The following is a 27,212-nucleotide window of genomic DNA, read 5'->3' on the forward strand; positions in this document are numbered from 1 at the left end:
GGCTCCCCACAGCCCCGTCCCGCCGCCTCGGGGTGGAGGGAGCCGCGCTGCCGCCCCCTGCGGGGCCGGGCCGGGAGAGCGGGGCCGAGACGGCCCCGCCGCCGCCGCCGGCGCTGAGAGGGAAGAGGCGAGCGGGGGTGCGGCGGAGGAGTGCGTGTGAAGGGTATTCATCGCCCGTCTCCCTCCGCCTCAGGACTACTTCGGCCCCCCCGCGATGCCGGGCGGGAAGGAGGCGTGGCCGCGGAGGGGGGCGTGCCGGGGCGTGGCCGAGGGGCGTGGTCGGGCGGAGGGAGGTGGGAGGGGGGGTGAAGGAGGCGGTGAGGAGAGCGCTCCAGAGGCGCTGAGGCGGCGGAGTAGGGCAGCCGCGGCCCTGGAACGGCGGCGCTGGGCGACGGGAGCCTCAGGGGCCCGGAGGAGGAAAAAGAAGAAGAAGAAGGAGGAGGAAGAGGGACGCGCCGCTGCGGGGAGAGTCTGGAGGAGCAGCCGCGGAGGTGAGCGAGCGGCGGCGGGGAGGCCCCTCGCCCGGCGGCGGTTGGCGGCCGTTGGGGCGGTTGGTGGTGGGGCGGGCCGTTACCGGCCGTACCTGAGGCGGGCGGGCGTTGCGAGGGGACTGACAGGGGTTGTTGTCCGGCGCCGGGCCGGCAGCGGGAACCGGGGTGTGTGTGCGGTGCCCGGGATCTTTGTGTGTGTGCTGGGGGAGGGGAGCGGGGGACATGGCGGGGGTGCTCCGCGCCGGGGGGGTGTGAGGCAGATGAAGGGCGGGCGGGGAGGTGGCGGCGCGCCGGGGGGGGTAGCTGCCCAGCTGCTCGCTACGCTCAGGGTGGGCTTTTATTTTTCTCCAGAGGGATCGGAGTGACTTTTTGAGCCGTGTGTGTCTCGGCTGAAAGAAACCGGAGCGTGGGGTTAAAGCCCAGCCCGGGATAAAAGGGTTTTGTTCGCGGTGGGGAAGGAGCGGTGACAAGGGCGGCGGCGGGGGGGGGGGGCTGTGTGTTGTGTGGAACCGTGACCCGGGGGGCGGCCGGGCGCCCCGCCGCCGGCCAGCCGGGAACAAAGAAGTGTGCAGAGAGCCATCGGCAGCTCTCCCCTCTACAATAAACTTCAAAAACAAAACCACCAAAAAAAACCCACCCCAAAAAACTCTGTAGCCAGCAGTAGAAAAATGGGGTGTAGAGAGAATTGGGTGATGGAGCCTTGTTAGGAAGAATGTTTCTCAGATAAAGGGGTGTATTCACTTCTCAGGAGAAAATGCAAGGCTTATTTCTCCTATGGTTTTGAAGCCACTGTCATATCTGTTTATTGGCTTTTGTTATTTTTTTTTTTTACATGTGGCTAATCCTACCTTGTAACAACAACTTACTATTTTTTAAAACAGCTTTTTAGATTAATTTGGTTGAATAGTATAAGCAAAAATAAAGAATAAAAGCCATTGACTTTACTCTTTTGTTGTCTGCATTTGCAATTGACTGAATTATGACTTGCATGTAGGGTTAAAAGTGCTGTCTTCTTTATTTCAGAGCTCTAGGGGAAGATGTTGTCTCTTCTGACATCTTGCGATTAAGATACCTGAGAACAGGTTCAGTAAGAATCCAAGTTCCTGAAGAAGACACTTACAAATGTATTGAAATAAGAAGCTGTAAACATATTTTTTTTTTCCTGTCATCTGTACTGCATAAGAAACCATAATCTGAAGCACTTCTCAGACACTCGCCCAGATGTATGAAGTCTGCAAAGCTCGCTGTCCAAACTGCCCGTTTCTTAGTAAGTGGTACTTATCCACATCTGTGGTATGTATATAGGACTCTGAAGAAAAATCACTTTCTCTATAAAATTCCCAGAAGGAACATTTTATTATGGACAGCTTTTTCTGGATGTATATCCAGAGAGATTAATGCCTAGAGTTGAAAAGCATTTAGTATACACTGAAAAGTTGGCTTTCCCTCAGTTTTTCCAGATGTATTGTCTCCCCTGTATACTGGGAACACACACAACTGTGTAAACTACAGATGCAGCCATGGAGCTGTATGAACTCTTGAGCCAGATGAGAAGTATTGTTGAGCATTGGTATCAGACACCGCTTCATGATGTCAGCTGAACTGTGATTGTGTTATGCAAATCATAATAAAGCCCACAAATGGAGTGACGCCCTTCCTGAGAAAAGGCTCTGAAGTTCTACAAGAAAGGTTAACCGATTACCATAACCTCTGTCAAGTTCTGTGCAGAAGATTTTTCTGTGCAAGATGAATGTGTGTCTCCCTACCCTGAGATGTTGAAGGTGTACTGCTGCTTATGACAAATCCAAGAGAAGAAGCTTTATAAAATGGCTCAAACCAGCTTGCTGCAGGGAAAGCAGTTTTACTGTAGGGAGTGGGTTTTCCACAAGCTTCAGCACTGCCTCCAGGAGAAAGCTAACTGCAGCAGTAGTGCTGCCAACAAACCATCTCTTGTAGCGAATTCTGGGAATAATACCGGTGTTGTCTCTGGGAAAGGAGCTGCCTGGGGTGTATTGTTGGTAGGAGGGCCCGGTAGTGGGAAGACGGCCCTCTGTACTGAGTTACTGTGGCCAAGCTCACCTGCAAACCTACAAAGAGGCTTACATCATCAGGCTCTAGCCTTCCATTTCTGCAGGGCCCAAGACTCTGACACTCTGTGTGTTGGAGGGTTTATTAGAGGTTTAGTTACACAAATCTGCCGCAGTGGACTGATCCAGGGATATGAGGACAAACTAAGAGATCCTGCTATTCAAAGTCTCTTGCAACCCGGGGAATGTGAGAGGAACCCTGCTGAAGCATTTAAAAGGTAAAAACAAATTTAAAAAAAAATATCGAAAATAAACCCAAATAAAAAAAATGCTGGCTTCTATTTAGGTCTTCCTTCCAAAGAGTCTGACTGTTGAAAACATGTTTGTTTCATGGCTGTTATCTCTGTCAGAGCTTGCAGACCTACCATGGAAAAATCTAAGTTTGTCCTTATAGCTGACATAAATAAATATTTACTTTGTAAACAAAATTTATTATTAATAGTGAATTTATTTACGTTTGTATATTAATACACCTCAGTTGTAACCAGTGTTTTGAAAAGACTTTAAAGTAATTTACTTCAGAGTGGAGATGCCTAGTCAGTGGCTTTCATGTGCCATAAAGGTAGGGCAGTTGTCCTCCATAGACCTGAAACAGACCTTACAGGACCCTTGCAAAATCTTCCAATATTGTGCTCTGTCTGAGAGGAAACTGGACTAACGGATCTCTGGGTCTGATCCAGCACATCGGTTTTATGTTTGTCTAAAAGTATGTGGTAGGAAAATGTCAATTAACTCCTTATGTTACTTCTCACAATGTGTACAGGTTATGTCAAATCTGTATTGCTACTTAAAAAATAAGTACTCCAAAGTGTTGAGTGGGTCAGAAATTTATCGAGAGGGCTCACTCTGCCCCTTAGAAGGTTTGTCAGCTGTCTAAGCTGAATGAAAATATTTATATTTTTTTAACTTAGTGTTCCTTAACAAACCAAAGTCTCTTCAGTATGTCACTGAGAATTTTGTTTCTGTAAGGATGCTAATGTTTATGTGAGAGTGTATATCCATAGATCATTTAGAACAACGTGCTGTCTTGAGCACAGCCTTCACAAGCATGTGTATATTGGTCTTTATGCCTTTGGGTCACAGTGAAGGAAAATCCAGAAAGGATAAGGCGTGTCTCTAGCAACAGATCTTCAGTGGATTGTGTTGCTAGTGTAAAAGTTTCCTGAAATATTAGTTAAACTGAAGTTCTTTAGTATAGTCTAGTGACATAACTTTGTGTGGTACTTAAGGGTTTATTGGATGATGTTTGCAGTATAAAAAAAAAAATCCTGTCTCTTTTTTTCTTTGTTTTCCCTGCCAACTAAGAGTGGGTAAACAAGTACTGAGGTTGAACTGTAGTGCATGCTTATATTGTCATGGTGGTGTAAAAGAGCCTTCCAGTTCTGATGGCTGTTACGTCCTTGCCTGCTGAATAAACAGGATGCACATCTACATTGTTCTCAGTGTAGTGTCTTAAAACAAATAGTCTAAACCAATACTAATTCTGGATTTTTTTTGTTTGTTGCTAAGTGAAGATGCAACTTCTAGCAGCTGTTAAGGTCCTAATTTCAGACGTATTAAGTCCTCTCAAGTTCTAATGACTAGGAACTGGGTGAAATTAAGTGTCTATAAATGGAATAGCAGACTGGCCATCTCGCTTTGGGCAGTCTTTTAAAATCCTGGAAGTGGATTAATCTGGTAAGAGCCCGTTTATGTTTAAAAGTCTATTACAAGGAAATCATACTAATTTAGTACAGGCAAGCTATCTCCAAGAACTGGAATCCTTCCTCTGTACTAACCATGATTGCCTTACTCAAAAGAACAGGAGTTAGGTAAACTTCTTTAGACAAAAATGCAATATAGGAATATAAAAGACACTCGTGAGTCAGACTTAGCTTTTTAAGTAAGACTTTTATGAATGCAGGGTTTAATGATGGGCTGTCTGAATATTTAGGTCAATATACAGGGTTCTTGGTTTTGTTCTGGAAAAATAAAATATGACACAACATCTGGTACTAGTCTTTCCCTTCTCAATTTTTGCAGTGGTGATGTGAACTCCTATTATTACGCTAAAAATACTTTTGTTGTAGTACAAGAGTTTCAGTCAAGGAGATTTTTTTTTTTTTTTTTTTGGAGCCTTCATGTATTCCCTTGCTGCCCACCTACCTTGATCTGCTCTCAAAAGCAGCTGTGGTAGATAGTCTTCCTTCCCATATTTCAGATTTAAGGGAGATGAGGTGTTAGAGACAAGGTGCTGTACTGGGAATATAAGTTTTCAGCACTGTGGCAGGGGACCAGGAGATGGCTGTTGACAGCAGTGCTGTGAGCTTGTGCTGCTGCCTGTATGGTACAATCACTGTCCACAAACAAGAGGAACTTGACAATCAGTCCCCTTCCCACCATCAAATACTTTGATCATTTGTTAATTGAACTTTAGTTAATACATAAAGCATGCAAAAAATGCGTAACAAAAATATAAGTTAGTATCTTTCATGGTTTCTAAGACATCACTGAGCACCTCAGTATTCTGGTCTGGTGTGTTTATATATGCTTTCTGTTAAATGAATGTTGTAATGCGAAATGAGTTCTCGGAAGATTTAACAGTCAGCTGATCGCCTCTTGCATTGTGCTGCACGGAAACAGCATAAAGCTCTCATCTTAATGCTCCACTGATTATTTTTTTTTACCTTATTTTAATTTTCTTTATTCAGTTGAAGAGGGGAAAGATCTTTCTTTAAAGACACTGTCAAATTTTTGCTCTGCTTTGAACGGCTGCTCCAACTGTGTACTCATGGCCTAAAATGGAAAGACTTCTCTTCATAAGTGCTAAAACAAGATTACACCATTCTATTTTTGTGCTAATTGTCCTAGAACTAGTAAGAAAAACTTTCTAATGCCTTGTAGTGTGCCAGTTTATAAACAATATAAAGTTCACTAGTTAAAATAGTTAATCTTTTTCTGAAGAAGGCTTTTTAAATAGGTTTTCAGCAACCCTGGTGGCCATAATGATACATGTGCAAGTGATGACCCAGAGACTTAAGACTTTTCTCCTCCTGTCTGAATGTCTTCTCTTAAAAATTGTTCCTGTATTTATAATTTTAACATGCCCTAAAAATTCTTTCAGGGGCAGATCTTGCAGATTTGAAGAGCTGGAAGGGCTAATCTATACAAATATGCATTTGTTGCTGCACTGACAGCTGCTTACAGCATCACTTCTGAGGCACTTTTCTCCTCGTGCATGTAGTACTGGAGCAGAAGGCAGTCTTAAACGTAAGGGAGAGTGCTGAAGCCTCATATTCAAATTTTAGGTGAAAGTGAAGGAGAAAGTGTAAAGGAAATGTCAGGAGTGTTACAGACTCTAAAAGTAAGAAGAAATGTTGTGTTAAACTGAAAGAATTTAATTGAAAAGGTCTATTAGGCTATTCTTCCCTATTTGAACAGAAAAGTCAAAATGAGAACAAACCAAATTCTGCAATGCTTTCTCTAGGGTTATGAATGGGGGTTGGTTTTGTTTTTGCTGTAGCAAGTTTATACCTCCAGCAATTGGTGGGAATACAGGTGGCTATCAGTTACCCAAGGCCATGAGGACATAGTGGACTATGATATAAACCGTGGATAATACTGAAATTTGTGCAAACTAGTCTGCGAAAAGACATTTACCCTTATGATTCTGATTTATGTTTTTCAGACAACGGAGGTGACATGAAACACCTTCAGACAGTAGGGGAAGGCACATAATTCACATATGTTGTGCTACAGTTAGGATTGGTGGTGGTGGAAAGCAGAGCTTGATTAATTCACAGCCCAGAAAGTGGACATTACTAGAAGTGTAGCCCTAGTCTACCTGCAGAGTTGATTTCTTTTGCAGCCATTGCTCAGAGTTCGAAAGACATCTGTGACCAGAGCTCCTGAGTCAATTTCAGAGAATTTAGATGGAATACGTCTGTTTAAATAACATGATGTTTTTAAGCTTGCACTAAACTCACCTTTAGTGTGTGTTAGTTGATTTTTGCTTGGGTGAATTGCTGAAATTAACAAAGCACAAAAGACTTGTGAATTTCCACATCTCCCAGCAGGTTGGTGCAGATGGAGCTATTTTGTTGTCATTCACAGATGAAGTTTCTTGCTGTCTTCTGCATGTCTTTTCAAGAAACTTCAAATCTTGTGACTTTTTTTCATGTACTGATTTCTCACATATTGGATTATGATCAAGTGATTTTTACTTGTGAAGTGTCCTAAAACTTAATTACTAAAGTATTTCTAACACAATGACTTTAATGTAAGGTGGTCTGATCAAACAGATTTTTACTGGGGGGGAAATGAAGCTATGAATTCAGATTTCCACATATTTGCATTGCTGAAATTGCATTCGCATGCAAGTAGCTGTACCTCATCACTAGGGACCCAAGAAAAGAACAGTTTAAAAGGGGGAAGAAAAAAAAAAAGCTGCTGAACAAATTTGTGATTGTTTAAGAACTTCATAGAAGTTTTCTCAAGCTGGTGTTACATCTTCTTTACCAAAAATGAACATAGTGGAAACTGTGCCCCAGAACTTAGGTATCCTTTTTTTTTTTTTTTTTTTTTTAAGAAAGGACACCAGATTTATTTCTTATTCTATGCACGCTGGTGCTAAATTCAGTGTCATGGCTCCTTCTGCAGGTTCCCAGACAATCACAGCTTTTCTTCTGTTTCTAACTCCTGATCTCTGCTACTCATATTTGAAAAGGGAAACCTCATAGTTAACTAAGCTGAACAGGTAACAAGAGGCATCCACACCCGAAACTTTACAATAATGGCAACAAAAAATTGTTGGATGTTTATAGTTCTCTAGAATATGCAAATTCTGTAGAAAAATCTGTTGGCTTGATTGTAAGAAGTGTGAGAGGTCATGTAAGGTTTTTTGCTGACTGTAAGTTTGAAGCAGGGGTTTATGTTGATTAAAATTGAAAGCCGCCTCGCATGAGTCATTCATTTGGACAGCATTAAAGTACAACAAATCTTGTGCCAATAGCTGTTATCTATGTAAAGTTACTCTTACCTGTTTGGAGGAGAACTCCAAAGGATTGAGCCTCTGGTATTTGGCAATATGATGGAAATCTCATAAACAGCAGAATTCAGAGTAAAAAGACTATGATTTTCAAGCAATGTTAACAAGCATTTCCTCCCCCCCCCGGCCCTTCACCTGTATTGGCTTTCCGTGGTTTTTTCTTTTTTTCTTCGCTGGTTCCCTTAAGAGTAGTGTATCATCAGAAAGCTCCAAATTGTAGGTGATTGAGAGCGCTTTTACCTTTATCTAAATGATAAGGGGAAATGAGTTTTATTTCACGTTCTGGATTGTTTATCTGACAATGTAGGAAAGTACAGGTTTGTTCAGCAAATGTTCTGTGATGGTTGTCTGGGGACTCGAAATCTGCAGCACCAAAATGCCATTTTTTTAGTATAGATGAAGGAACAGGTTTAGAATTCAAGTTGTATGCAATAACAGATGATGTGTGAAGAAGATGTTCTTTTTAGAACTTCTTGTATGATCTTTGAAGCCAGTAATATAATTAAAATTATCATGGGTTGTGTAGGCTTTATTGAACAATTAATTAGTGAGCTTTCCACTATGTTGGAGTAGCTTATTCTTAACTGCAAAAACTTAAGTGGTTTTTGGAGTAAATCTGAGAAGCTGAAGGCCAGCTCCTCTTCAGTTCTTTCCTTTTCTTTCTCTCTCTTTTTTTTTTTGTTGTTCCTGTTTTAACTGTTTACCTTCACATTGTCTTTAGCTAACAGAAAATTTCAAATCCACTTTAATGGCTGAGACCAGAGATTAATTAGAGTATCCTGACTTTCATGGGGTTAGTTTTTGGTACTTCACCGTACAAACTTTGAGTTTTCCTTGCTAGTGAATTAACCACATGCTTCTGCTGCTGTTTGCATCACCCAAAGTTCTGTGAAAACTGATGTGAAAATAAGCAGTATTAATTTTTGCTCTGGAGGGGATGAGGTGGTAGCATGTGATACTACTTTTGCTTCTATATATATATTTTTTTTTTTTAATGAAATGCATTTGGTAAAAGTTTGGTTTTACCATGAGCTTAGGAGTGATTGAAATAAAAGATACACTGAGAGGCAGCGCGTTGGGGACAGTTATAGATGCCTGAGTTTGGGCTACTGCAAACTTGAAAGCTGCTGGGATTTCTATCCATTTATTCTATATAAAACATCAGTAATTCCGTACTAATCTTTCTATAGAAAAGAAATGCCTTGACTCTCCTCACTGAAGTCTCGAAAAGACTGTCTGGAAGTGATCTATATCTTTTTCTCTAATCTTCTCCTTTCTTCTGGAAAGGGCTGCTACACAGCCTTTCCCTCTGCTTCTGCAGCTCCAGTACAATCTTGGTAGCTGTAGCTTTGCAATGGTTACAAGGAGGGTGTGAACATAGATCTTTCAAGACTCTCTAATTTCGTAGAGCTATAAATGGTAGAAACAAAGCCAAGGACTAACTGTATCCTGCTTCATGTGAAGAAAGGTCTGAATGCACAATGAAATAATTTACGAGACCCTTTAAAGAAGATGGTTGTTAAGTTTCCAGTGTATTTATTCATTTGCTACATGTAAAGTTCAAATGTGTGAGTGACTGATTTCAACCTCGAGAGAGAAGGTTGGAAGGGCACCTCAGAAAATCCAAGTCCACTATCTCCTTCCCCAGGCAGAAGAAACCAAGCCTGTTTCCCAGAGATGAGAACAGCTTCATCTGCTGTGACGCTTCACAATTCTTAACAGAAAAAAATTTCCCTGTGTCTAACCTGAGGTTTTTTTGTAGCTATAATTTAAGTTTGTTACTACTTACGTTGTTCTCCAGACACACGGAGAATAGATTCTTTCTTTCCTTTCTGGGACAGCCTTTTATGTATTTGAATACCACTTTCTTCTCTTTCATCTTGTCTTTAAATTAAATAAGTCCAACTTGTTAGTCTTTCCTCAGAGGTCACACCTAAGAATGTGACATTAAAAAAATCCCTTAGCTAAAGAAAGTTTTTAGTATCTAAAGAGAATTTTTCTTCGGAACATTTTAGATGTGTAAATATGTAACATTCTACTTCTGTACTTTCCCAGAATTTTGTCTATTCCTACATCTTTCACTTAGACTTGACTAGAATCCTGAAGCTAGTTGGATTCTAGCCCAGACGAGCTTGCTCTGTTACAAGATTGAATTCTGCTTTTAGTAGGAGCCACAGCCATTTTCAGTTAAAAGCAAGCTCATTTTAGTTACAAGCAAGTTGTTTTGAGTTAGGTACCTTTTTGTAGACTTCCTGTGGTGCATTGATGGGTTCTCCAATATCTACAGCATGCCAAAGGAGAAGTGTAAGTAGTGCTCTAGCAAGGGTTGTTCTCAGTGGTCTCTCCCATGTAGTCTTATGCCTGTTTCTAGTCTCAGTTTGAGATTCCACTGAAGTTGGAGTGACAGGCTCTCAATTCTGTGTGATTTAAAGGTAGATTCATGAAAGGATTGAAGTCTCTGCTTTTTGAAAAACTTAAGGCTGTCAAACATAGTCATGCCAAAACATAAGGAGCACATACATGTCTCTCTCTCTCTCACTGACAGTACTACGTACTCAATAATAATGGAATAATTACAGTTTGCTTTTACTGTCTTCTTTGTGGTGAAGAAAGTTTGTGTCAAAAATATGTACCTTCAACATGAGGTGGCTGAGGTGCTTTTTAATTTGAAAAAGTTTACTCCTATAGATTTCATCAGAAAGACTGGACAGTTTTACAGTCTTCAGTTCCCTAGGAGATTGATCTTCATACTGTGGAGGCTTACACTTAGTGATTGTGTAGGGAGAGACATAAAATATTAAAAATAGCAGACAGACTTCACAGCACAAAGCCTTTTATGACTCTTTATAGGAAGCAGCTACATGTAAGCTGATATCTTCAAGATCAAAAGATCTTTTGAGATCTAATGAAGAAAAATGGTGAACAAGACACTCTGTATGAAAGAAGTAAGGAACAGTACAAAAAATGTATCTCACTGAACCTTAATACCATCTCCTGTGTGGTGGTGCACCATGAAGATGTGAGCAACTACAGTGTATTAATGCTAAATGTGTGGTAAAATGCTACTTGTCTTCAATGTAGCTTACTAGTTAAAACAGTTCAAGTAATTACGAATACAGTTTCTGTGCTGACTTTCATTTTTGTGTGGTATGAGTCTGTTAATTTATAAGTATTTACATATTTGTCATGTGTATTATAGTGACTTCTAGTAAATACCACACTTGTCTACATTTTAATTATTCAGTAATGTCATTTATTTTATACTCAAAAAATGATAGAGGCAGGACACTGACTGAAAATCATACCAATTCATGGGTGAGATGAGAAACTATTTTTGTAAGAGCTTAAAAAGAATCTACCAACTTAGTTTGTATTTCCAGCTCTGTGAAAGTGAAGTTGCAGAAGGTAAATTGGTATTTCATAAACTCACTGGTGTGAGAGCATCTTGACTCTGATGGAGCTTCTGATTCCTAGTATGTACCCGTAACATGGAACTGATGCTTTAGACTTTTAACTGACGCTAGGTTTCATAGAAGATGGTGTGTTCTGGGGCTCTGTAGACTATTAGAAAGTTGAGCATTGCCTGAAGCTTAAGTACTTTGTGGTATGTTTCTCTTTAGGCTTTTCCCTTAAATCTGTGGAGTTAACAGGTCACATAGCAACAGTTAGTGTTTCTGCAGGAGCAAGTTGTGTGTTCTTTTTTCATTGTATGGAAGCACTGCATCCAGGCTGAACATAATACCATTTAAGGTTTTAACCTTTTCAGTTTAAATTACCATAAGAAAGTTTCCCTAAGGCATTTTAATAATGACAACTTACATAGACCTTTTTGTCTTCTACTTCTATAGGCATTAACATTTTGCCTTTAATCTATGTGGCTCAGTCTTAAACCTTACAGGTTTTCCTATAAGCTGTTTAGTTAGATGGACCTTCATAGCAATTCTCGCTTGTTAATTATTCCCTTTCCCTCCAGTTTTCTATGCACATGTTCATAGCTTGTGCAAGGTTTTAAGTTTCTTTTCTTTTCTTCCTTTTTAATGAAAAAATGAAAAGGATTTGGCGGATTGTGAAGTAGAAAGGACTTAGTGTGTCTAATATACTGGGAAAAGATAGTATTGAAATATCGCCTCCTGAAAGTGTTAGTGAAGCAATGCATTCAAGAGGTTTCAGTTTCTTCTGCGTGGTGATGTGTACAATACACTAGGAATGGTGAGAAATCTTCTGTCTTTGTCTAGGAGTAGGAATGTTTTGAATAGTTAATGCAGAAATACTTTGTGATTGAAGAATTACTGCTCAAAAAGAAATAACTAAGAAAAAAGGCAAGAGTGATGGAAAAAGTTTAAGAAAATAATTATGTTGAAAGAAGAGTTGTATATAGGTGTTCCAAGGTATTGCAGAGGAGGTGCTGCAAAGAATGTAGGCGGGTAGGTTTCTGGTACACTTGATGATACCGAAATGTGATGGGATAGCATGAAAGAAGAACTGAAAATGAGATCAAGAAAAGAAAGCAAACAGAGAAATTTACATAGTTGATGAAGTGAAAGGGGCAAAACAATTGCAATCAAAGTCCTCTCTATGTTGCATGTTTGGAGATACCTTCATGCAAAGCAAGGACCAAAAAGTCTTAGCTGTTAATAGAAGGTGATCAGACTTCTTGGCTGGGTGTTGGATGCTGTTGTTTAAATTGATGGGAGTAGGAGGAAGAATGGGAATAAAGGATCATACATGAGCGGACTTTCAGTCCACAGCCCATCAACAGTGTCTTTTCCTTGTTTTTTTTTCTCTGTCGCGTACTAATAAGGGTTGGTAATAGTGCTGCATGTGCGAAGACAGGGGGATGAGCATCTGACTGCACAGATGCAAGCTTGTGTGCTAAAGATTCGTGATATTTTAGTAGGTGAGAGAGATTAAGAGGAAGGGGGCGTGGCAGCATCTTATTTAAGGTTGTTTGAAAATTCATGGAGTTGTCCTGGAAGAAACAGGAAACTGTTCAGAAGCTCTGAGTTGGTTAAGGAAAATACCAGCAGTATAGAGAAGCCAGTAACAGGCAGATATGAATGAACCTCATGAGGAAAAACTGTTGAGAATGGGATTACAGCATGACTTCCATCCTAAAGCAGTTAATTAACAAATCTTGGTTTAACTACATTAGCTCTCCTGCAGTGATGGTGAGCATGATACAATCACTATGCTGTCTATCCTCCTTCTACACTTTCATGAAATAGAGTTCAGCAGGACATTGGAAAAAAAGCTCTGTTTGTAGGGAAACTGCAGTTGATTTGCAATAAGAGAAATTGTGTCCTATATGATTTTAAGTTACCCTAAATTAGCAAAGGAATATCAACTCTGCCTTCTCTAACGGATGGAAACTTAGTCAGCAATACAAAGAGTTTAAGTAAGACAAACGTTATGAAGTCTTATGCTAGGTTGCCTTGCTGTTGCAGTGTTGAACATGATGGCAGTGGTACCAACACACGTTAGTTTTGACTAGTCTAGAAACACTTTGGTAAACTTTCCAAACTTTCACTGCATTCCATTGACAACTGTATGCATCAGTTTGGTTTCAATTGCTTTATTTTGTATTGGAGAGTGTTGCCACTTCCTTTGCTTCAGTTTCACTCCACTGACTTTCTCTTAAAAAAATACAAAAAAATACTATTTTTTCCCCCAGAAGATTTGTAGCAGGTACTGCACATTCACATTAAGTTTGCTTTTTATGATTTGAGGTATACTTTTTTCCGTAGCGCCTCCTTCTACTTCAAATCATGATAAAGTTGCCATCCACAGTAAACATTTTGTGTATAAACTGTTGGGGGAGGGGGGAAGAGGAGAATGTAGTTTCTGTCACTTGCTCTATTGTTGTTAAGGATAAAAATAGATCTTACTAAATATAAAGCTATGGAATCAGTTCCAAAGCTAAATGCATTACTGCTGTAAGATAATAGAATCAGGTTCACATGGTGCTAACCTAACAGTGTTTTTTTAAAGTAAATTACAGAGAAGTTACAGAAAGGATCAATAGGAAATGTATAGTCAAATTAAGAGAAACTCTGTCTGCTTGGCGCTGGGGGAGGAAAAAAAAAACCCAAACCACAAAGTAACTAATGTGGATCCAGAGTGATGCACAAGGAACATATGCTGTGGATTCTACTTTGGGGAGTATGGGAGAATAATTTTGAATGGGACACGTGAAAGCCGCTCCATCTGTTGCCTCTTCAACTAAGACAGTGCAATTAAAGGTTAGGATAGTCCCTTTTACTTGAGAAAATAAGGTGGAAAAAGATACGTTGTAGTGCAAACGTAGGAGAAAAGCTGTCTTAAGTGCTTGACTACTAAGGTAAAATCTTAACAGCTTTTCATCTGGTATTTGTGCAGAGGATTTTCTGAAAATGAGGTTGGGCAGTATAATCCTGCAATCAGTTCAACAGTTGAAGTGTGGGGTGCTTTGTGATGATGTGCAAGAAATGAGAAAGGCAGGTATACAGCAACTTGACGAGGGAATGATCAAGATTTCAAAATGTATATTGTTGTTTATCCTGGTTCCTCCAGGCAGGCAATTCAGGAACTCCCTGTTCTGAAGAAACAGCTTACTGCAGCACCTCTTCTGTGTGCTTCCCAATCAGTAATGTTTGTTTGTTTGTTTGTTTTCTGTTGGAATCAAATGCATAGGAAAAATCTAATCGATTTGGGGATTGTCAGACTGAACTGTGCTAATGACAGTGCCTGTTTTTGTACCATGTGCATTATGCTGTTGTCTTTTGTTAGGCTGTCATGGAATAATAGAATGTAGGGCTGGCTGAACAGTAAACTAGAATATAGCCTGACAAAAGCCACACAACTGAATGTATTCAGTGCAGTTTTCTACCTGTCTCATCTGGGTTGAGTTTTTTTGTTTCTTTTTTTTGTGGCTAGCATTTCTCTCATGTCAACAAATACAATTATATACATGGAAAGCAATATCTGTGTCTTCGGTTGTGTTTATGCTCTGCATAAATTGAGACAGAAGAAAGAAAGGGATTTTGTCTCTCTCCAAAACGTAGAATAATACCAACAAATTCAAATGCCTGTAAAGCTACAAGAATTTTGATTCAGTGGTATGCTAATGTGTTCAGATAACACTGCTCATAGAAGATATATTTTTGTTTAACAAATAAATATTAATTTTTATATGACTAAGGAGTGAGGTAGTTAATAAGGAAAGCTGAAAAGACTCTATATTTCACTTTTCTGTACCTTTGGTTTCATAAATGATTCAAAACAAAACTTTGTGATTTTAATGCATTCTGTTGCATATATATAAAAACTTGTTAGTTTTCTTGTGGTTCTCCACTCCTACATGTTGCATTTCAGCCACAGACTTCTGAATATTTACAAAGTAAGCTATTATACTAACTGTAAAGATACAGAAAATAAGGTGCAGTATAGGTAATTCTGTCATTTCAACTAGTAATAGTTTTCAGTTAGTCTGATTTGGTGCTTTCATCTCATGCATTTGATGTAAAGTGTACTTTCTTTGACGCCTCTTACCTTTTTTTTTTTTTTTTAAAGAAAGATTGAATTGTGGAAACAAACAATGAGAATTTCATTGATGTTTAATAGAAGGAAAAGTAGTGATTTTTTTTTAACCCTAGTAAGTAAGAGCTTTTAAACAACACCTGGTGGATGACAAATACCAGGGGTAAATATAAATAACAGCAACCTAGACAAGAGCTCGAAAACTGGGGGTGGAGGAAGAGAGGAAATAGGGTTATTCATATAGGGTCATGGGATGGACAAAGAGGAAGATAAGTGAGGTTGTAATCAAATGCCTTAGATGTCTTTCTACTAATGGAAAAAAGGTATGGGGTAAACAAGCAGAACTGGAAATATTAGTACTCAGTCAAGATTGATTTAAATGCTCTAAAAGATCTCTCAGGATAACTTGTATAACTGGTATGTTTAAAAAAAAAAAAAGTAGCTTGTTTTGGAGTTGCTTTGTATAACCTGTGCTTGCTTGTAGTTCTAGAATAAACTAAAGAAGTCAAAGCCACTGAAAAATCTGTAAGTTAAAGATACGCACTACACATGGTGATAAGTTATACATGTGTGATATCTACTCAAAGATTTGTTCGTAAAAGTGTTATCTTTTATGGACTGTAAACAAAACTACCTACTAACTACCTTGTTAGACCATCATGTTTACCTGCTTTGGCAATGTATAGTAACTTTCAGTAACTAAGAGAGACTCCCACAACTCTAAACCGTGTCTTTCCTAAAATACATATGTTTTGCTCTACCAAACCAGCAAGATCAAGTAAGCTAAGCTTCTTTAAGATACCAGATGGAATTATCCAAGGAATAGAATTTGGACGATAATGTCTGCATAGTTGAAAAATTTGAATAACAAAACATGTAGGAGATGAACATCAGCTGTGAAAGCATGATGTTAGCAGGAGTCTGTCAGTGACCGTATTTCTACTGTCGAAGAGGAGAAAATAGCTAGTGGGATGACATAGATTTGCTTCAGTCAGATTGGAAAGAACCAGCTGAGAAAATGAAAGGCAACTTTTGGAGATAGTGACTATGAAATTATCTTAAATACATGATGTTTAGAAGAGGAGGAGAAAGAAGGGCAAACTAAAAGCAGTGGACTTGGAGATATTGGTGACCTAAGATAATTTGTGGGTAAGATCTCATGAGGGCAAGTATAATGAAAAAAAGGAATTAGCTGGAAAGAACACTGAAGTCTCAAAGCAGTATATTAAATGTCCAGTTTTGCTAAACCGAGCTTCTCATCTTTCATGTGTTAAACGCAAGGAGGAGGACTGCAGAAAAAAACCCAAGTCAACTAGTAAATATGAAAGTAAGAGTAATGTGAAAATGAGGGCAAAACGGAAAGTTCAAGGTGTGTTGTTTGTTTCCTGCGATGTGCGTTTTGTTTGGTAATAAAAAATAATTCTATGGTAATAAGAAATAATTCTATTTGTACATTAGCAGAAGGAAGACAATATCCACCAAGTGGTGGGGGAGGAAAAACTCATAGCACTGGGAAAACTAAAATGTTCAATGCTTGCGTATATTGCCCTTTCTTAAAAACAGTCATTTTGCCGTCAGCTAACATAATTAAAACTAGCCACAAAGAAGTAAGATCACAGGAAAATATAGCCCAGGCAAAACCCCTCAACATAGAATAGGTGAGAGATTTTCGAACTGTTACTGATTATCTTCAAAGGACGTGTTATCTTTATCAGGATGAATGAAAATTCAGACTTTAAAAAGAAAGGTGTATATTTAGTCCCTCTAAAAAGGGACAAAAGGTGTTGGGGAATTAGAAATGTGTCAATTGAAATAAAAAAAAAAAAAAAGCTGGAACTATTTGCAAGCAGCTGGAACAAAGAGTTGAAAAACAGCTAACGTGGTATGACATGGTTTGGTTTTGACAAATCTAATGTAAAGTCTTTTTGTAAGAGACAGAGTAATAGAACTTGTGGATAAGAGATAACCGTAAATGTCACTTTGATTCCAGGAAGGCTTTGATGCTTACATGAGACTCATGCAAACAGGCCCATGTGCAAGGTAGAACCGTATTTGGCTAGGTGCAAAAAGAGCTGAGTAAGTGTACTTAGAGAGTGATTATCAGTAGTTCATTTTGAAACTGACACAGCACATCAGGTTGGGTTTCACGGAGGTCTGTCCTGCATCTGTCTTTTTTCAGTGTGTCCCTTAATGATCTGGCTGAGTAGAGGGAAATGGATATAAATTTTGGATACTACTGGCTTCCTTGTAATGGCCCTTGTGTTATCCATGGGACACAAGTAATAGGGCAAGAAGTGCAAGGTTTAAATTGCAGGAAAACAGGTTAAGGTTAGACATGTGGGGAGAAGGGGAAAACTTCCCAGTTATAAGAATATTGTATAGATTTGTAATAGATTGCTGGGGAGACAAAGTCAGTGGAAGTCTTCAGGAATGCCTTGACTAGTATCTCTCAGGGATGACAGATGTAGAGCTGATCAGGCTGTAGGCAGGGAACTGGACAAGATGACCTCTCTGTCACTAAAAAACAGAACTGGGAGAGTTGCTGTAAAATTACTATTTTATAGTATGTGCTCAGGAAAATGTTTGCATTGTTTCCTGTACTCTCCTCCTCTTTGCCTTTGGTAGGGACACAGATTTTTGTATGTCAGACTCGGAGTAGTTTAGAACATATTGTATATGTTAGCACATATGGCAAATATATTCCATTTAAAAATATACAGAGAGAGTCAACCTGCTCATGGTAGCAGGTGTAAGTGGTTTTCAGCTACAGTTGTCTGTCCTTTATAATAGCTGAGTTGTTTGCAAACTGTTCTAGGCAGTCCAACTATTACACCAAAATATTTGCTCTTAAGGTTTCTATTTTCTGAGATTTCAAGTAAATCCACCAGTAGATCTGCTGGGAATGCTTTATAGACAAAAATCGCCTATATATTTGTATATAGTAGGAGGTCTCTAATCAATACACAGGGGTCCAAATTGCTCTGCTTATGCGTGACCTATGGCGCTGGTTCTACGATAAACTACACTTTTGTCTGGCCTGATGCCCTGGAGCTAGCTTTTGTGCCCTCCTTGTGGGACTGCAAGTCTGCTTTACAATTACAGATAAAATTCAGGTTGCTACAAGACATTGCAAAACCAGGTAGTGAATTGCACAAGATTTGCCTGCTGTTTCTGATTCACCGCTTCAGAAAAGACCAGACCCTAGATTTACATCCATGTACTGAACCTAGAGCTTTCCCACCAGGTGATTCTTGGGGCATTTTTTTCTTTTCTGGTTTCTGCCTCTTCCTTCATAAGGCTAACTGTAGTTGGGTAGAACTGCTAGAGCCAGTTTGTCTTTCTGTGCAGCCTGTAAATAATTTACTAGACACAATAATCTATATTATACTGTAGTCCATGCATATGCATAATTCCAGTATTGCACTTCGTCAGAAAGTCATAATCACTTACAGTACACTTTATCATGTTGAAAAATGACAGAACGGGTACCTCAATAACCCCATCAAATCTGTTGGTGTGTACACAGGTGTGCACACATCAAACTTCACTTCGCCATACTTAGCCATAAGTTTTATTTTGCAGCTTTATAAGTGTAGAAGTGCACTGTGCTTCGCAGCCCTTGTATTTCTCAAATACTTCCACTGTTAGTTAAGAGTCCTGTGTGTGTGTTTTTCAGGATGCTATAACCAGTATGAGCAGCTGGGCGATTACTAAGAAGTAAAGGCCTGTATTAGGCATGTACATAGTGCCAAGAATTGGGGTGATGTTATACAGAAAGCAGCTGTATAATACTTTCGCTTTTAATCATTAGCCAGAATGCATTACGAGGCAGGTAAATAAACTGTTTACTGTCAGTCATCCCTAAGACGTAAATGCCTTGTCACAGGACAAAGTAAAACTCACTAATCTACAAACAGTACTGCAAGTAATTTGTAAAGATGCTTTTTTTTTCTTTCAGTGTGAATACAGCTGCTGCAAGTCGTCTTGGAAAGAGCTTAATATTTCACCAGCTGAGCAGCGGGAACAGTCAATTTTATTAGAAGTGAAATTTACCTTTTCTTCTTTTATTTTGACCTATGCCCCATATGCAGTATGGAAAACAAAAGAGGAAAATTCAGCTACTGGCATACATCTGTCTTTGCTGAAGCTTCTAACAGTCTTCAACAGCTTTATCTTCACTGGCTTCATTCTTTTAAATGCAAATTGGAAACTGGGAGGGGGTACAGCCTTAATAGATTATACTCTGCTAAACAACCCCTGTCTTATTGTAATATACAAATGAAGGTGTGTCTGCAAGCTCATGAGGCAGTGGGGAGTGAGGTGGGGTATTTGCTGTCACTTGTGAAAATCTTTTAAGTACAGATGATTAAAAAAATGTGGAGTTTTGCATTTTGTTTTCTATTCTTACACATTTTAAAGCTTTTATGTTTATTCCGTGAGCAGTGAAAGTAGCGAAAACCCTATTGTGCATTAGATTTGTGTCTTTAGGTATCTTGCAGTGGCTGGGGCTCCCTTCTGTAATGCCTGTATCACAGAATTCCTTCCCCTTTTGCTGTCCTGCAGCATCTCCAGCTCCTAACTGCCCTAGAGGGCCTTCTCCTTCCCTGCATGTCCCTCGGCGGCGGGCTGGGGAAGATGGAGCTTCTGCCGTACCTGGTTCAGAGCTGGCAGAGACAGCATCAGGTTTCCACTCACTGGTTAGGATTTTTGCTAGGTCTCTGTGTGTGAGAGACAATTGCTCTCTGCAATTGTTTGCAATTTCTCTATATACTTCATTTTCTGATACAATATAAATGGAAATGAGTGTCTTAAAAACTACATGTTAAACTGTTGTGATGTGTCATGTTGTAAAACACGCATAAGAAGGAAGATGCTTGTTTGCTTTTCCAAAGATTGAGTATAGCATTTGAAGAGTTGTCTATTTTGTTATACGCTAGGTACTGTTAGACTCTTTATATAGAAATATATAAAGATATCCATCCAACGTATATATATAGAGAGGCATATTCCTTCATTACCTTAATCTTCAATAATTCTTTAGATCAAATGTGCAAATGAGCAATTCCCTTGTAAACTCTAAGAGGCATTCAGATCTCACACAGAGGACAGCACTGCCTTGTCACTCATGGAAAGTGAATGTTTTTTGAGGTTCTCTTGGCAAATTTTTGCTAATAGAATAATAAATTCAGGTAAAACTTGATGTAACCTCAGTTGCTGATATTGTTTGATCAGCTACACTGTGTTGCTACTAATTGCCAAACCTATTCATCCATGGTATTATGAATACATTTTTCAGCATATTATTCTGTGTGATTGCCTACTGGCACCACCATTTCTTGTGACTCAGAATAGTGGCATTAATATTAACTTACTTTTCAATATCACATATGAACTGTCTTACTGACAATGAATATTGCTCTCCTTTTTGAAATGCGAATAGTCTTTAGGAAGGAAGGTGTTCAGGCAGGGAGGTGCTGGGGAACTCGAGCAGGAGACAGTCAATGTCCTAACATTTCAGAACTCCCACAAACAGTCGGGGAGACAGATGAGCTGAAGTAGAGTGTAAGGGCAACCCTACCTGACAGCAACAAACATCACTCGGAGCACTTAGCACTGTTTTTAAAAATCAGTTTGGCATGTTAGCCTTGTTTTCTTGTGCTTATGTCCTATAGTGGCGTTTTTTAACTTGCAGCACAGCCAGAGAGGTTGCTCTTTCCAACCTGACAAAATACAACAGTAAAAAACACAACCCAAACTGTGGATCCAGCTGTGTTCAGAGCGATAACGTTGCAGATGGTCCAGACCAGAACGAGCGCGCAGCACAGTGCCATTCTCTTGATACACAAGGAAAACTTAGGCAGGCAGAGCAGGAGAGGAGGACAACGTGTGCAAAGTCTGGGCATAAACCAGCTGCAGTTGAAATGTACGGCCTGCGTGCTGGGGGTAATCCAGCTCCTGAAGCAGTTTGGGGGCAGAAGTATATCCCTGACCTGTTCTTTAGTGTTGCCTGGTGTACAAAAGAGTGTTCACCATGGCCTGGGGCCTGCTTCAAGGCCTGGGGCCTGTTGGGCTGTTGGGGGGGACTGCTCCGGGGCCTGAGGGGCTGCAGGGGGGCCTGCTCTGTAGGCTGAGGCCTGTCAGGCTGTGGCGGAGCTCTGATGGCATTTACACCATTTCGGAGGCTCACCACAGGCTTGGTGAAGGTAGCAGCAAAGCTTGAAAGAAAACAGTACGCTTCACTCCGTAACAGTGGTGAAAACGCTATGGTTTTGGTCTGCGGGTGCAAAAACAGTTTTGCATTCCACCTTGTGAGAGGGCAGGGTGAGTGCACAGCTGGTTCTCTAGCTGTATCTTAACAGAGATTGTTTCCTCTGAGTAAAAATGTTTGGAGGCATCTGGTAGTTTAAAATGAGGAGGAAAAGTTAACTACTCAGTAATTAAGGAAGGAATAGAGAGGGAAGAGACTAATTTAATATGCAGGGATTAGCAATATGACAAATAGCTGGTGAATTTCCTCAAGGAATCTGGTGTGGAAGCTTTTGCAAAAAAGCAGGAGGAGAAAGCAAAGAAAGCTACGTGTGGGGTAATGATATTGTCTGCTTTTTTACAAACTTCCTTTGAAAAAAGCAGAGTTTGTAAATTCCCAATGCAGACCTCTGGGATGATTCTTTTTGGCATCGTTGGCTGTAACTGAAATGCAAGTGTTAAACTATAACCATTTGGCGTGTAGGTGATTCAAAAGGCAGTTTGTTAAAGAATTGTCGTACTGGTGTAGAAAAAGAAACGTAAATGCTGTAGTAGTAGTAAAGCAGATTTTCAAAACAGCCATTTCTGTCACGAAATTTGAAGTATTTTGTGTTTTGCTAAAAGTAGCAGCACTTGAACTCTAACAAAGTGTGTGTGTGGGGGCATCTTTTTTTCCTTGCTTCTTCTGGCTTGCTTAGGAGTTTTAGGTGTTTGTCAGTGGTGAATGCTAGCAGCTGGACAGAAAAGAGGGAGCCCTTTTAGGCATAAACTACTTTTATGCTGTAACAGACATCGAACATTTTAAGTGGGGACATAACTGAATTTCTTATACGCTAGAGACAATCAAATATGAGGAACACATTCATAAGAAACTAGGATTTATAACTGCTTTTACTTCTAGAACCACTCATTAATTGTTATTTGGCACATGCACATGTGTTTTGCCTTTTTTTTTTTTTAAGCAAGTATGTGCATTACACTGTGACTCTTTTCAGTCACTCTGGACAACACCACTATCTTTCTACTTTGTTCTGTTGTGTCTTGGTATTTTTGTGGATCCAATCTAAAAATCTCAAGGATAATCATAAGCAGAACTTCAGCATAGTCTGTATATATTCCTTCCATATGTGGAAAATCATGTTTGTGTGGGTTCAGTCAACTCAGTAGCAATCCTGAAGAATTCTGTGGGATGGTTCATTGTTCTGAGGACTTCTTATTTGCTAGAGAGCATGTAAAACATCTTTACTCTGCATAAATAAGTAATTACATTACATTGCCATTAAAATTAATTCCGTAATTTAAAATACCTAATTGTGCTGTTTTCTCTAGAGATTTTGTATTTTTACTGAGTAATTAATTTAGTTGTTTTAAATCACGATTTCTGTTTCAGAAATTTTCTGTAATGATAACTGGTTTTATATCTGTATTGAATATAAAAGTTACAAAGATAAAGCTGTTATCCCTTCAGAAGGTAAAGAAAATCAACTTCTAATCTTTTGAGAGGCACTCTGCAAATTAAGCAATCTGTTACAACAATCTGTAGATGAATCAGCATTTACGGAAGTACTTTAAGACATTGTTAATTTCATGTTGATTTATGTAAGTTTCCTATGCAGGCAAGGAATTCTAGGGGAGTGGAATTACTAAGTCACATTATGGAGGTAAACATGACGTGACTTCTGGCAAGTTAGCAAAGCACTTACTGTCTCTGAAAAGTTTCACTATTATGTTACTTGGCATGTACTCTGAACTTAAGCAACATAAAATGGCTAGGAAGAACAGAATTTTATCAAGTGGCTTCTAAGCACGCTTTAAGAGAAAGATTTATCAATGTCTTGTCAATGACACACCTTTAATAATATTAATTAATAATAGTATTAAAAGTAAGCTGGGAGAAGTCATTGTGCCTTATTTCTTATATGCATGTATATGTGTGTATACATGCGTATATTCACAAGTATTCTGCTTGTGAATATTTTCTACTTCACAAGTATTGTGAAGTAGAAAAAGGCAGAGCACAGGGAGACAAAGGTCTGTGGAATAGCTTTTTATGAAGCACCATCAATATGCTAGGGCTCTTCTGTCTGGAAAGAAATGTCTCAGAGAGGCTGTGGTACAGGTCAGAAGATTATCCATGGCATGGAGAAGGTGCATATGGCATAATTGCTCATTTTCCATTCCAGCACAGAAGCAAAAGGGTATCAAATCAAACCAAACCAGGATGTTTTGGATTTTAAACTACAAAAGGAAGTTATTTTTTTTCACGTAGTGTGTAACTAAGCTGCAGAAGACCTTCCATGGGATGTTGTGGATGCCGGAGGCTTAAATGGGTTCATAGACTTGGATAGACCTGTGGAAGCGGAGTCAGTTAAGGGGTGTTAAATGTAAAGGCTGAATCTCTGGTTCAGAAAGTCCCTGGAAGCGCTGTTTGCTGTGGTCCCTGAGAGTAGGGAAAATATGGTTTAGTGCTTGCCCGGTATTTACATTATTCCTTAGACATCTGCTTTTACCCCTGTTTGGAGGCAGGGTGAACCTCTTGATTTGACCTACTACAGCCAACTGCTACTTACTGCAGGAATTAAGCAGAATGATTTGGGACTCTTTCCCAGACATGATGATTAGCTTTTCTTGGGGGTATTCCCAATAGGTAAACACTGACACAAGAACGTTGTTGGATGCTCCTCAGATATTTTGTAGGCATTTTGTTAGGGTCACAGAGATTTTAAGTTGAGATTTTAATTTGATACCATTAGCATTTCTTCATCTCTCATAGTAGTATTCATACTGGAGAAGTAATTTCATATAGAGAACTATGTGAAAAGAAAATTAGTTTTGATAGAAAAAGAAATGTTGCAGGGGAAATGCCTTGACATAAATAGCTGAGGGGGCAAGGCAGCATTCTTGTGGGGGAAGGGGTGGAAAATGTGGTCATTTCCAACTGCCTCCTTTCATTGTGGGATTGGCATCACTCAGGAAAGTAATTTTAACCTTATGGCTACTTTAATTTCCTGTTCTGTAAATCGGTAGCTGCTTAACTTCCCAGCTTAGTGAACAGAGATTTTAGTTGTACTTCAGGCATCTTCTGAAAGAGTAACTAGCTGTGGAAGTACCAAAGAGTTTTCAGTAGTCTTGTGCATCTCAAAAAAATAATAATTAAAAAAAAAGCGGGGGGGGAGGGGGGCAATATTAGAGATTTAAAATCCATCTAATACTGAATACTTTCAAAACACAAGTATTTTGTACTTCCTTTTTATACTTTTGGGGAATTTCTCCAGGTGTAATAGCTCACCTGGTCTGCCGTGCTAGATTCTATTACTACCGTCAGACATGAAAGGTACACCACTCTCTTTCCATTTTGCATTTTTCTCAGTCAGAAAACCAGAATATAACAAACCTTCCACTAACAGGGCTTAAAAATAATTTCTGAAGTGGGTTGCATTCTTCCATTAACAGGCAGGATTTGCCTATATTCCAGTTTGAATGCTTGATAGGTAATAACGTGTTGACCAAAGTCTTCTGAAAGCAAATTTGTCCTGTAAAACAAATGAAAAAAGATTATTATGGTCTTGAGTAAAACAAAAAATACTCAATGATATGCACGCCTTCTGGACATGTGCAAATAACATGTTAGATACATATTTTTCTCGCCTCGTTTCATTTTCTGAATCTTTCTTCTATAAAGTCAAAGTTTACTTGCCAAATATATTTAAAGATCATTTACTCAGTGAAACTCATTATGTAGTTTCCCAAAAACCAGTAGTGTAGCATAACGTAGCATGGAAATACTGGATATATATATGGCAGTTACGTAGTAGCTATTTAAAGACACTGTAAGTGCAGAGTTAAATATATTTTTAAGGAGTTTTAAGGAGTACCATTAAGGTTGGCAACAATACGTGCAAATTTGAGATTTTTAACTGCACAATCAGATGCATTGGTATAGATGCTAGCATCCTGAGGACGCAGATAATCCTTTTCCCATAATAGGAAGTTGGCAACTTCAGTATAAATAAAAACTAATACATCAAAGTCACTACCAAATGAATCAGTCAGCTACTAAATTAATTTGCATTTCATTTGTGAAGGTATGTCAGAAATTCTGTTCTTTGTAAAACTGTTATTCATTCAGACTTAAACTCTTTGAGTGTTGATATTTCATGTGTCTTTATTTAAACTTTTGTTTCACTACCAACTATTGCTCACTACTAGTTTCTGATAAGCAGTAATAACAGCTTTGGTGGCAACAACAGTAATGAAGTTCTTAAACTTTAGGCCAAATAGCTTCTTTCTTGGTGAAGCAACGTTATCCCAAGTCTTCTAATCAGCTTTGAACAACATTACATTGTTTTGAAGTATTGTTATAAATAAGTTCATTAAAAAGTAATACTGCCTAAGCAAGAATTACCTCACTGACTGTTCGAACTATCTCTATTTCTATTAGTTCAGTCTATCTCAGTATTTTCTGTGGTAACTATTTAAAAAAAATTCCTTAGACTGTTTTAAAAATAACTTTGCATTTTAAGTTGATTATAGCTTCAACTTGAACGACTATATGATAGTCAATGTATTGTTAAATGTATTTAAAATACTGATTTTGTTTCATGTTCCTTACAGGTGCATTCTGCTCCCTCTCTTGGGAATGAAGCCCCCTCAGCAGAGCCTCTTCCTGCTCGTAGATTCAGTTGACGAGGGCTGTAACGTTGCCGAGGGTGAACAGACTTCTACAAGTTTATCTGGAACAATAGCAGAGCTTTTAGCTGGCCACTTTGAGTTCTTCCCTCCCTGGCTGCTCCTTCTGTGTTCTGCCCGCAAGCAGAGTAAAGCTGTTACAAAAATGTTTACAGGTGAGTACAGAGCACAGAAGTGTCTGTTACCTGCGCCTGGAACTAGGTCGTAGTATTTATAAGACCCTTGGTGATGGTTGAAAGTGATGATATATGCTTAGTTCTAAAAAATCACAAAAATGGTAATTCTAAAAAACACACATTCCAGTTTACTGAGGACTATAGAAAGCTTAAATCAGCCAAGTATTTCGGAGGTAAATTGTGTCTTTGCGATACATCTGCAAAGAATATGGCTGTTCTGAGTTTGCCTCTCGCTTTACTAGTTTTAAAAAGTTTTGAAACAGTGTATGTGACATGTTAAGTACGTAAGTATGTCAACTGCATACACCCATTCCTTACAACCTCAGAAGATTATTTTTTTCATCTCCCGTTAAAATATCTCCCCTTATTTTCAGAAAGCTGGCAATAATCCTTGAAGGTGCAATTTGAGAGGGGAACAATGTAGATGTGAATTCCTGGAGTATGCTTTTGGCAAAGGTTGCACAGTAAAAAAATTCTTTACAGCTTCTTCATCCAGGCTTTCTTGTGTCATGAGAACATTTCTTCACTATAATGACATTGTTACTGGAGGTTCTCTGAAATTTAATAAAGGGCAATATCTAGACTGGATTCCAGGCCTATGTATAAAGCCTGTGTGTATTAAGGACACAATTAGGACAAAAATGTGGTTACAGAACATAGACCCATAGGCTTGCTCGTTTCCACAGTGGCAAAAGGTCAATGGGATAATTGCATTTTGGAATGAAGTACTGTATTAATCAGCAGCAGACATGAAGATTGGTATTTGGGAGTATGTGAGAACTAAAGGAAACTTTGGGGTAGCTTCACAGGGCTCCTTTGGACATTCATATGGGAATACTTTTGTCAAAGCTTGGCTGATTAGGTACGTTGTCATTGCCAAAAAAACAGACAAAACTTTCTTCAGAGCGGTTTTATTTCGTTTCCATTGAATCATATAATGTTTCAGACTAGTCCTAAAAAATTGCTGTTGTCTTCTAAAGTA

The 27,212-nt window shown here is 39.1% G+C and overlaps 1 protein-coding gene across 1 annotated transcript in view; it reads left to right on the plus strand.

Annotated features, from left to right (window-relative positions):
* The first annotated feature begins 285 nt into the window (after positions 1–285).
* Positions 286–27,212, plus strand: part of ANKRD50 (ankyrin repeat domain containing 50) — a 43,463-nt gene continuing 16,536 nt past the window's right edge. Inside the window, exons 1-3 of the mRNA XM_074589093.1 lie at positions 286–491; positions 1,515–2,796; positions 25,980–26,209. Of these exons, the coding sequence (XP_074445194.1) occupies positions 2,318–2,796; positions 25,980–26,209 (709 nt within the window). The 5' untranslated portion in view covers positions 286–491; positions 1,515–2,317. The remainder of the gene's footprint in view (positions 492–1,514; positions 2,797–25,979; positions 26,210–27,212) is intronic.

The sequence above is a fragment of the Larus michahellis genome, chromosome 5 (assembly GCF_964199755.1).
Source record: "Larus michahellis chromosome 5, bLarMic1.1, whole genome shotgun sequence".
Taxonomy (NCBI): Eukaryota; Metazoa; Chordata; class Aves; order Charadriiformes; family Laridae; genus Larus; species Larus michahellis.